Consider the following 12,490-nt stretch of genomic DNA (forward strand, 5'->3'; position numbering starts at 1 on the left):
GTTTACAAAAACCAAAAACCATATTTAATGGTATATGAATATCATACAATATGGCCTTCAGAAAAATAAACAAAAAAAATCATTACTTACAAAAAAATATAATACCCCTAATTTATATAAATTGAACTTCTCTGACTGTACAATATTCTGTATTGGTCATACAGGATGGAGACTGAAACAGAGATAAACTCTTAAAAGTCATTCACATTGACAGAATTAACATTTGCCTACTATTTTGAGAATACATCATGATTCCACCAACATTGACTTTTTGTTCATATGCAAATAAGGATCTCATGTTAGCACTTAAATACTAAAATAATAAGTTGTTATCCACTAACCTTCAGTAAAAAAGTAGCTGTCCTGCTGGTTGCTAGATGATGCCGGAATGGCAGCACTGATGGAAACAGGCATATTTGCCTATCATAGCAGGAATGACGATTAGGAAGAGGAAGAGAACAGTCAACTTCTTCAGAAACTGCCTCTAATCTGGGTTGATCAAGGTAGTTGAGAAAAAAACAGTATTTATATTTACATGTGTGTATGTATCAATATACATACATTATTGAAATACTAATAAAATAAGTACTTCAATAAAAAAATTGTTTAACTTGAATAAGTGCAATACACTAAGTGACTAATGTTATTAATTAGGTTTGTATGTACTTAAATATGTACATACATATGTAGGTATGTTTTATAAAATTCTCTTTTACTTATGTAAAATGTAATGGTTAAACTCAGGCCTGGCAAGCCAGTAGCAGTAATTGTATTTGCCTATACACACACCCAGACCTAGCAGTAGCTAGAAAACTGGTTGGAGAATACAGCTTACGTAAAATGCAGAAATATACTACGTACAGTTACAGATTCATTTTCAGTAATGACTTATGAAAGTACCTGATTTGAATATTAAATATTAGTTAATTTAAATTAAAATTTTTATAGTCCATATCTCCTGTACATAAAATCAAGCGAATTATGTAATATAAAACTTATTCAGCCACTCATGAATTTAACAGTCTAAAAGAATATACCGAAAAGTGTAGAAAAGAGAATATTAATATAAAAACAGAGAAAACCAAATTTTGAAATTATTACCTAGTAAAGACAAAATATTTAGTATATAAATGCTTATGTAAACTACACTAAATAAATCATTTTTTCTTCAATGAGAATTATAAAGTGAAATGAGTTTGTTTTTAAAAAAATGTGTAGTTTGAAATAAATCGTATGTGGAAAATAAGAAAGCCCAATTGTGATTAAAATATTTTTATTTTTAACTAATCTTTTTTCTGTGTAATTCTGAAGGCCAAGAATATTCAGTTTTTATTTTTTATTTTAAGAAAAAAATTTTAACTATTTTATATAGCTTTTACCCACTTACTCTGGTAAATAAAGATAAGGAATGCTTCATACATATCCTGTTTGACAGTATAATTAATCTAGATTACCCAAAACTTCATAATACAGAAAGTATCTATAGTTTTTTGAACTAGATATTTCAATTTAAACAAAACTGAGAGTGGCACCTGTAGAACAGCAACATAAAAAAACTGTATTTTCATGCTTTTAATCTTTTATAGTCATGTATCAAGTTAATAGTGATTGTTATTTCTACTTTATTTAGAGTATTTCAAAAAATAAAATTTATAAGTGGCTATAACACTATTTATTAATTTATAATGCTTGTGTCTTGAAAAAATATTTTGTTTACTCCAAAATGCTTCATCTGGTACTTCCTTCTTTTGCAGCATTAATTATGGCAGATAATTTTAGCTTAGTAATGATATAATTGTATTCATTAATTATCACAGTTATCGTTACTTCTTTTTTCATATGTATTTATAATTATTATGTGAATGGTATTTGAATATCATGTAAATGTATCACGTAAATTGAGTTATTTTGCTTGCTTATTTTTCAGCTTCCATTATTAAATACAACAGCAAACCATTTGCTTCATAATGGTCAGCTAGTGCGTTTTGAGGGAATGGTACAAGATATGTTTAATCCAGTTTTATATATGTCTAAGTATGAAGTTAAAAACTTGAATTCTGGCCAGACTGAAATTCGAAATGGTGATTATTGTGATAAGTTAGAGATTATGGTAAGATTTTATTTTTAAGAATACGTTAAATTATATATTTTTCATTTGAGATGTACATGTTCATTTTATCCATGATGCTCAATACTTTTAGAGTATTTAGCAAACTTTTAAGTTAAAATTTTGCTGTCTAAAGTTTATTTGTTCATCAAGATACTGCCATATTATTTATTATTACTTTTTTTTTTAATTTGCTTATTTAATTGTTAATTTTACATTAAAACCATGTCTGAAAAGTTACACTATTTCAGTTATACATTTTATATAGAAACCGACAACTTTTACTAGTAAAATTACATTTTACTCTGTTCATATTCACTTACCCAAGTATAGATCTCTAAGATGAAATTCAGTAACAGATATTTTTTTTACAACAGCACTGAAGTAAATCAATAAGTAATCAATAATAATAACAAATAATAGTAGTAATCAATAAGTTGTGCATATTTGCCAAAGAAATGTGAAATTTATGTGAGTAAAAAATTGTTTGAAGTGCAGAATCAGTTTTTAACCCATTGGTTATAGAATTTTATCTTACTATATTGCTACATGCTCCTTAATTTATTTCATTTTATTTATTAATTAATTAATTACACACAATTGCACATAAACTTTTGACTTATACATTTCTCCTAACCATCATTATTTTAACAATGTAAAATTATTTATACTTATTATAAAATATTTTTAATTTAACTTAAAAAGTTTTTAATGTGCGATGAATTTCAAAAGTTGTTGTGTATAAAGGCATTTCCCATATTTTGGATGAATTTTGTTTTGTTTTTTCCCTAAGTCTTTGCTGGAATGTACTTTGTGTTATCTTGTAGGTTTAGCTTTATTGAAGGGAAATTTTCTCAAAGGAATAGCTTTCCAATACCTTCTTTCAGGCATAGAGTGGTGTGTTTAAAATAGTTGGTCAATCATTTGTGGTTATATTAGGTAGTATTGTATAAGCTATGGAATTTGCTTTTCCAGGTTTAGCCTAAATTCTGAGATATTATTAATTGCTTTTTATTCTTCATTTTTATTCGTGAGGTATTATTTTGAAGCGCAAAAGTAATATTTCCTTTATTTAATTTTGCAGGGATATTCTTCTTACTGCTGGTCTGTTCAGAAGTTCATGGAAGAAACAGTATAGGTGCCCCATGTATATAATTACTTTTTTTGTTAAAAAATCAGTAGATATTTCTAAAACAATTTTGTCACTTCAAAAAAATTCTCATCAAGGGTTTCAATGTCTTTTCCAGTAAAAAATTTAAAATTATAGTATTAACTAATTTTACAATGCCAAACATTGTACATTTTTATCAAATTTTATTTGGTGAGTTGAATTAGATACATAAGTGTAATACAGATGAAAGAATATAAATATTTACTGATTTCAAAACATTTTCATCCTACAGTTTTGTACAAAACTATGTAAACCTGTGTTCATTTTAATAAGCCGTAATTAGAATTAATCTGAAATAAGCCTTAAATTTATCAACAGTTATATCAGTTCATTTATTTTTATTATCAAGAAGCCTCTACTTTCTCCTTTGAATATTGTTTTTTTTTTTTTTTTCAGCTATCTGATTCTAAAAACTATCTTTTTAAAGATGATAGAAAAATCCTATCACACTGGAATTTTATGATAACTGCTGAACTAACAATAATTGGTGGTCTATTGCAATCTATTTGGAATATTATTAAGTACTTTCAAGATGAGATACATAACACTATTTTTGGTGTGTAATCTGAAATATTAATCCAAACATTGATGATGGATGGGGTCCATCGTTCATAATTTCACCACGTGCAATTAAGGATGGACACAGGCTTTGATTTGTCAAAAAAAAAAAACAAAAAAAAAACACTGATATAAATACATTGGAGCATAATTTACCATTAATGTTTTAACTAGACCATTTTTGCTTGAAAATTTTAGCAATTAAATTACAGTTCACCAATTTTTAATAATGGTTTTGTATTGAACATTTATCCAATACTCCATGCTAATTTATTGACAAATAAAGCTAATAAAAATTACTGGGGCTATCTTGCTGTTATAAACCATGACTTGGTAATTTTTTTTTTTTTTGTCTTCAGTCATTTGACTGGTTTGATGCAGCTCTCCAAGATTCCCTATCTAGTGCTAGTCGTTTCATTTCAGTATACCCTCTACATCCTACATCCCTAACAATTTGTTTTACATATTCCAAACGTGGCCTGCCTACACAATTTTTTCCTTCTACCTGTCCTTGACTTGGTAATATAACAGTAAAATTTCCTGTTTCCCCTTTCTGTTTTGCGTAGTTATAAGTTCTTTTTCTTAACTTGATTTATTAAGTGCTTTTTTTTTTGCAGCTGTTACAGCCATTTCCTGCATTCTACTCCAAGCCTTCCTATCCTGGGTTATTTCGTCCAACAAACCACAATCCATACTCTTCACCACATTATGACCCCACATCCTCTGTGCTCTTCCTCTCTTTCTTCTATTTGATGGCTGCCATTCCCAAACTTTATGAGGCAATCTATCTGGAACCATCCTCTGCATATGACCTTACCATAGTAGGTGTCTAACTGCTAAATTCTCTATCAAAGATAATGTGACCATAATTTCTTTTTCTCAATCACTTCTGACTCTATTCATCAGTGTAACTTGACACATCTCCTCCAGTACATCATCTCTACAGCCATCAGTCTCTGTTTCACATAGAGTCCATAGCTCAGATCCGTATGCCACACTGCTTTCAACTAAAGTTTTAAAAATATTATGTTTATTTTTCATTGAGATATGGTTATTCCACAAAACAGAATGCAACCTTCTTACAATTCTCTTTCCCTTTATAATTTTATTCATAGTATCTCTTCTATCAGATGTTAATGTTATCCCAAGATATTTGAATTTTTCAGAATGCTTCGGAGTTCCTATTGAACACGAACGTTTCTAAATCCTCTCCTTTTTCTCCAGCCACAATGTACCATGTCTTTTCTACATAAATATCCAGTCCCATTTCTTGTATTCAGTATTAAGCTCTCCATCATATACGAAATATCATCCTTATCCTCTGCCAAAATAACCTGATTATCTGCAAATAATAGATTATAAATATAGTTTTCCTTCATCAGAACTCCCGTTTGACCACATTTACTATAAGTCCAATATTTCAGAGCCTTCTGCAAATAAATTTTAAATAACATTGGGGAATTACAACATCCCTGCCGTAAACCGTAGTGACAATGAAGTCATCAGACAAATGTGCACCAACCTTTACCCTTCTTTTGGAATCCTGATAAAAACTTTTTAACTGCATTTATATAAATTTCTTTAACTCCACAGTCTTTCATATCCATCCAAAGATGCATAATAGGAATACTATCATAAGCTTTTCATAGCCATCCAAAGATGCATAATAGGAACACTTATAAGATTTATTCAACTCGATAAATACTATATGCAGCTCTCTGTTATAGACAAATGACTTTTCAATAAGCTGTTTTATGCAGAAAATTTTGTTATATATTATTTTTATATATATTACGTTATATTATATTATGTATTATTATATTTATATTTATTATTTACTTATTATATATATTTATTATTTATATTATTATATTATATTATATATATATTACATTATATGTACAAGAACAGCCAAGTCTGAAACCACTCTGTTCCTCTAATTTCTGCATCTGATCACCAATGTATCACCTTTTTCAAATATAAATTTTATATTTATTAACTTCCATTCATGCGGAATGCAGTCACCCTAAGACAAGCTGTGAACAAATCAGCAATTGCTTCCAGCACCACTAGCAGAGCATTAACCAGTTCAATGGGTTTTCCTCCAGGACCTGGTGACCTATTGTTTTTTATACCCCTTAAAGCATTCTTCACCTCCTTTATTGACACACTAATGGAACTAGAATCCACCATTTTTGGGGTATAAACTATCTCTTTAAATTCATTCCTTTTGTCTGACAATAGTTGGTGGTAATATGTTTTCCACTCTTCAATGCTAACAAGTAAATTCTGTCTGACATCTATTTTCATCAAATTCCAAGACCCTCTACACCTATGTTGACCAAGAGCTTCCCAGCAAAGCGTTTATTTTGTTACATGTTCCTTCCCAAAAACCATTTTTCATCTTTTTAACTGCCTTTTTGTCTTCATAGTTACATCTTAGATTAGTTTTTCTATCTTCAAGGTCCGCAGAAAGCACCCACTTTTGATAAGCACTCTTCTTTTTTTCCACCAAGCCTGCCAGTTCTTCAGACCACCAATAATAATTTTTTCCTCTCACTTTAGCTTTTTCTCCCAATGCTTTTTTGGCAGCGCTATGAATAATGTCCTTTATGTTTCCATGCTGCTCTGTATCACCCCACTGGAAAGATTTCAGTTTCTCTGCTAAGTGTAACTTGTATAAGAAGACTGTATCTTCCCTCAAAGAATCCAGGTTGTACTTAATATTTTGCAAATTTCTCCTCCTAATTGTGATGGCATCTTTTTTATTTACATATTTACACCTAGATTTTATGAGAAAATGAGCTGATTCATGTATAGCATCTTTAAAATTCTTACATTCTGTACATCCATCTTTAAGTTTTGTTTCATCAAAATGCAATCTATTGTAGACTTAAAACCCTTTGTATGCTGATGCCATGTGTACTTATGGATACCTTTGTGTTGAAAGAAACTGTTCTGTATTCTCAAGTCGAACTGTTCACAAACTTCAATCAGTCTCCATCGATTATCATTTATTATATTTTCACCATACTGACAAACTATCTTATCAATCTTTTTACGCACTCTTTGATTAAAATCCCCCATGAGTAACAATTCTCTCTGTCGCCCCAACTAGGATAATACCAATGTCAGATCATTATGAAAACACTCTTTTATATCTGTATTTGCTTTGTCATTTAGTGCATATACATTAGTTATTAAAATTTTATGACCTGATATTTTCAAGTCAACTGTTATGAGGTGTTCATTTATAGTTGCCCAATTTTTAATGGGACTTCTGAATTATTTGTGAACAGCAAGCCTCACACCAGCTTTGGCTTTTTTATCCTTCTCAACACCACTGTAGAAAAACACTTAATCACCGTGCATCTCATTTCCCTGAACTCTTCTTTGTCTTGCTCAAAAGAGCTACATCAATATTAAATTCTCTTAAACATTCAAAAACTTCATTACTTTAGTACTCAGACCATGTACATTCCAGCATACAAAACTTGTAATATATTTACGATTCTGTTTATTTATTACCAAATTTCCAGTCCTGTTCTGCGGTTTTCCTGTAGCAGTTTTTACCAGAGAGGCATTTTGCAGATGATGCAGGTCCATCACTCCAACCCCCAACTTGGAGGATTAGGAATTCTTCTGTTAGGGTTACCATGCCTTAGCTTAAGTGACTCAGTTTTAAGGTGCCAAGTTTTCGCCTTTCCATCTTTTTCCATCTTGCTATATTACGACAACCAAAATGCCGCCATGCACCCTGAAGTTGAGTCAAGGACTCATGGAATTGGATTCCAACTATAAGAGCTGACCAACATATAAAAATTGGAGCTGACTAACTATTTAAGTAGGTGGATTTGTCCCATTTTACAAAAACAGTAGTCATTAAACAGCATTTAATGGTGAGATAAATTTGACATCTGTTTCCCAGTATTGCCATTTACCAGCATTTGATTTCCAACTTGATTTAAAAATGATAAAATATTGTATAAACATAAATTAAGATTGCTTTTATGATGTTTGTTTTTATTATAATTACGTTTATTTTCTTCTTTTTTTTGTACAGGATGATGAAGAAGTAATGTTTGAATCAAAAAAGACTATTTCAAAGGAGAAAAAACCATATTACTGTGTGTCTATTCCTGGATTAAATGATTGGGTAGAAGAACATCAAGTATCCTTTTTATATTACTGTATTTATAAAACTTTTGCATAAACCCTACATTAGTTTAGCCTTAATGTTCAAAGCACAGTATGCTTAATTAAAATAATTCAGCTATACTTAGTTAAATTTATCTATACATTTTAACAGTAACCAACGTTACATGTTTCTGTTATTTCTAGGGCTTTCAAAAGTTCTTGATGCGACATAGAGATGACGCACATAACATTGTTATTTGTCTTAATGTTATGATGTTAAGACAAATATAATATCACATTATGATATTTGTCAAGTATAATCCTTCAGAATGGCTTCTGTGAAGTTTCAGATGCATACATTTAGTTGCTTGTTTATAGCAAGTGAGTAAAGGAAACAAGTTTTGACATTTCTTTAAAAATGGATAAATTAGAAGTTAGAGCTGTCATAAAGTAGTTTGTCTTAACAGGTTTATCTCCAACAGACACGCAAAAGGAGTTAGATTTCACTTTAAAGAATTTTTCCCCTTAGTTTTCAATGATAAAAAAGTGGGCTGCTGAATTTAACTTGGTCGTACTTCCATTCAATTATGAATGCTCAGGGACACAAAAACTGCTAAGCTCAATGAAATGATTACAAAAACCCACGATGACATATTAAATGATAACTGACTGTAGATACTTGAGCTTTACTGTTATCTCAAACATCTCAATAGACGATGTTCACTGCTTTTACACAATGTTTTTGATATGAAAAAGCTTTTAGTTCAATAGGTACTGCATTTGTTAACATTCAACCAAAAAGGCTTCAATTGAAGCCTTTTGTGTTCAGACTTATTTAAATGCAATTCTGTTGAATTTCTTCATTATTTTATAAAAGTAGATGAAAATTGTACTACTCATTACACTCCAGAGATGAAAGATTGAGTGGAAGTGGGAGAAAGTGACCCACAGACAGCAAAAACAATCCCATCTGCAGCGAAAATCATTACAGCTTTTTTGGGATTCTCATGTGTGCTGGTCATATACTACATGGAAAAATGGCAGGACCATTACCGGGGAGTGTTACGTTTCACTAATGGACCAGTTGGAGGGTGCTATTGAGGCAAAATTCCAAATTTGGCCTAAAAGAGAATGCTCTTTCACCACAATAATGCGTCTTCATATACATCTCAGGTTGTTGCTCTGTTGTGAAACTCTATAACACTAGACTTCAAAGTACTTCCACTTGCACCATATTCACTGGATTTGTCTTGAGTGATTACTTCCTCTTCAAAATCCTGAGGAAATGCCTTATTGGATGAAGATTCACTTAAAATTATGAAATCAGATGAATTGCAATAGCTTATTTTTCAGGGTTTGACAAATCGCATTGCACTGAGGGTATTAAAATGTTGGAAAATCTTTGGTCTAAGTGTATTGAATTGCAAGGTGAATACATTGAAAGTAAAAAAAAGTCAGGCTCAGAACTTTTTGAATGGCTCTTGTATAAGCATAGTTGAATTATGTGGAAAATTTTACACTTGTGTTTTTTTTTTGTCTTCAGTCATTTGACTGGTTTGATGCAGCTCTCCAAGATTCCCTATCTAGTGCTAGTCGTTTCATTTCAGTTTACACTTGTATACAGATAAATATTTTTTAGTCAGATTATTATGGGAGTTTTTATCATGAAAATATTATTTTTAATGTATCTCAACACCATCATTATGATCAGTTCTTCAGCTATACTTATTTTCATTGATTGTAAATTGGATTATTAAATAGTTGTTAATCTTCAACGAAAAGGACTTTTTTGACTTGTATAATTTGTTTTCTGTTTATATTGAAAGTTATATAATCATAATTTAATTTTGTACACCTTGGTTTGTTTTCCTCAATTTATATCTGTAGATGCTTCAGCAAGAAAGTATTCTTCAGATGTTACAACAACAAAAAGAAGAAAATACAGAGAAAAATAATAAAAAAAGATGTTTACATGATGATTTTGTAGATAATGAAACTAAAGCAGAAGAGAAAATGGATTCAACTGAAGTGTAAGTTCTATTAACTCCAGAACTGACAAGTATATACTTTTTTAGTATGATTAGAAGTTGAACACATCAAAAATTGTATCAGTTGAAATCTCTATTTTAACATTGTTTTAAATGTGTGTTTTTATTTTTTAATAAAATATTTAAAACATTAAATAGTTTAGTACAAGTATATTAATTAATATATTATTTTAATAAGATAATTTTAGTTTTAGTATATTAATTAATATATTATTTTAATAAGATAATTTTAGTTTTAGTAAAATAATTTTATTTCTTATTATTATTAGAAATCTCTTTGATGAGAAAGTTCACAATATTTGGTTGGTAATAAATGCAACATGATTATGGATAACAATTATTCTTTATTACTGTTTTTAAGTTACAGTTTCTTAATATGTTTTGTGAACCATTAGATTCAACATATTGTTTTTATTTTATAATGTGTTCTAAAAACTAGTGATTTTTGAACTTTACTAAGAGTTAAAGAAATAAATTTAAAAAAAAGTGTAAAAAATACTATTTACAAATTTAATTCAAACATAAAATGATAAACCATCGAATTGCTTGTGAATAGGACAAATTATTTGAATTATTACTCTTAGATAAATTTCAAACTGTGGTGTTTGGAGATACACTACCAAAATATATGAAAACGTAACACTTTTCTGCAGTCAGTTTGGTAACAGATAAAGAAGTAAACTGATATAACATTTTTTCTTCATTTATTTAGTTGACATGAAATATTATTATTGAATTAACAATAATAATTAAATTCCAGAACTATTTTGTAATATAATCTGTAACTAAAAATTATGACTGAAATTTAAGTAAGGACTAAAATAGGTCTTTCCTTTGTTTTTTGTTATAATTGATGGCTGGTTCATTTATTAATATTCATACTCTGATATATACTCTCATATTATTTAAAACAATGATTACGACTATATTCGCATTGTTTAAGAAATTTACGTGTTTATATACATTTATGTTGACTTGAAATCTGTGTTATCTTAAAGAAAGTTTTTATTGTTACAGTTTAGATGATGTGAGTAAACGTCTTTGTTGTGGAGGAGGAATTTTACAACAGAATACAGAGCCTGTATCTGAAACATCAAAAAGTTATAAATTAAATTTTCCAATTGAAACAACAAAAGGAATAGCTTGTTTAATTAATGTAAGTAACAGTCACTTTAATGATTGACAAATAAATTTTTTAAGTGTTGTATGAAAAAATTCTTTGATACTGTAGAAGAGTTTTATAAAGGTTTGTTTGTATTACATGTTAAAAAACACATAACGTTATGTATGGCATGTAGACTACATACATATCGTATATAATGTAAAAGCTTACTCCGTTATCGTATTTCATTATACATGAAGAGTAATAAATTAATAGATTGTATTACTGGTGATATTAAATGGACTAAAACATATTAATTACCAAAAATATTAATTTTATGTCTTATGGTGTTTTTTTTTATAAAGCCTAGTACATTCACTAATAATGTTCTTGAATGTCATGGATTTAGAATAGTCAATGATAATCAAGAATGTAATGGCATTCAGGAACGTCCCAACTTATGTTACGGAAGAAAAATTTTCTATAATGAATGGTGTTAAAAAATAGTATTTTGTAAATATAGCAAACAAAACATAATAAATTTCTCAAAAACTATTAATTGCATAAAAATATGTTATACCTCTTTTATAGCTTATAACATTTTTTGCAGTTTGTTTTTTTTTTTTTTTACTTCCTTGTATCAAGTAATATTGTGATCGTGAAAAATTTTTATTTTCATATTTCAATGGAAATATCTGTTTTGACCATCGCTGAATCCATTTTGACTAGTTTCAGCATGATGTCTGTGTATATATTGTATCTCACATAACTCAAAAACAGTTAGCCGTAGGATGTTGAAATTTTTGATTTATGACATTTGTAACATCTAGTTTTACACTTCCCCTTTTGATTGCAATCGAGTGAACCAAAAGTGTCCAAAAAAGCCCAAATCCCAAAAAGTTGGATTTTGGACTTCTTAACTGCATTAATAAACCCTCATTCCGGTAAACTAGACCCCCGTTTGGATCTCCGGGTGGGGACTACTAAGGAAGGGGTCACCAGAAAATTAAAAAATAACATTCTACGAGTCGGAGTGTGGAATGGTAGAAGTTTAAAAAAGGTTGGTAGGTTAGAAAATTTAAAGAGGGAAATGGATAGGATAAATGTAGATGTAGTTGGAATTAGTGAGGTTCGGTGGGAAGAGTAAAATTACTTTTGGTCAGCTGATTTTAGAATAATTAACTCAGCTTCAAATAATGGGGAGGCAGGAGTAGGTTTCATAATGAACAAGAAGATAGGGAAGAGAGTAGAGTATTTCAAAATGCATAGCGATAGAATCATTGTAATAAAGATAAAATCAAAACCTAAACCAACAATGATTGTTAACGTCTATATGCCTACAAGCGCCCATGATGATGGTGAGGTAG

The 12,490-nt window shown here is 29.5% G+C and overlaps 1 protein-coding gene across 4 annotated transcripts in view; it reads left to right on the forward strand.

Annotated features, from left to right (window-relative positions):
* The window catches only part of LOC142328099 (mini-chromosome maintenance complex-binding protein), a 59,902-nt gene that overhangs the window by 13,120 nt on the left and 34,292 nt on the right, over positions 1-12,490 (forward strand). For all 4 annotated transcript variants that reach the window (XM_075371598.1, XM_075371599.1, XM_075371597.1 and 1 more), the window contains exons 3-6: positions 1,928-2,110; positions 7,900-8,007; positions 9,861-10,003; positions 11,039-11,177. In XM_075371598.1, coding sequence (XP_075227713.1) covers positions 1,928-2,110; positions 7,900-8,007; positions 9,861-10,003; positions 11,039-11,177 — 573 coding nt within the window. The remainder of the gene's footprint in view (positions 1-1,927; positions 2,111-7,899; positions 8,008-9,860; positions 10,004-11,038; positions 11,178-12,490) is intronic.

This window comes from Lycorma delicatula, chromosome 7 (genome assembly GCF_047948215.1).
Source record: "Lycorma delicatula isolate Av1 chromosome 7, ASM4794821v1, whole genome shotgun sequence".
In the NCBI taxonomy this organism is placed as follows: domain Eukaryota; kingdom Metazoa; phylum Arthropoda; class Insecta; order Hemiptera; family Fulgoridae; genus Lycorma; species Lycorma delicatula.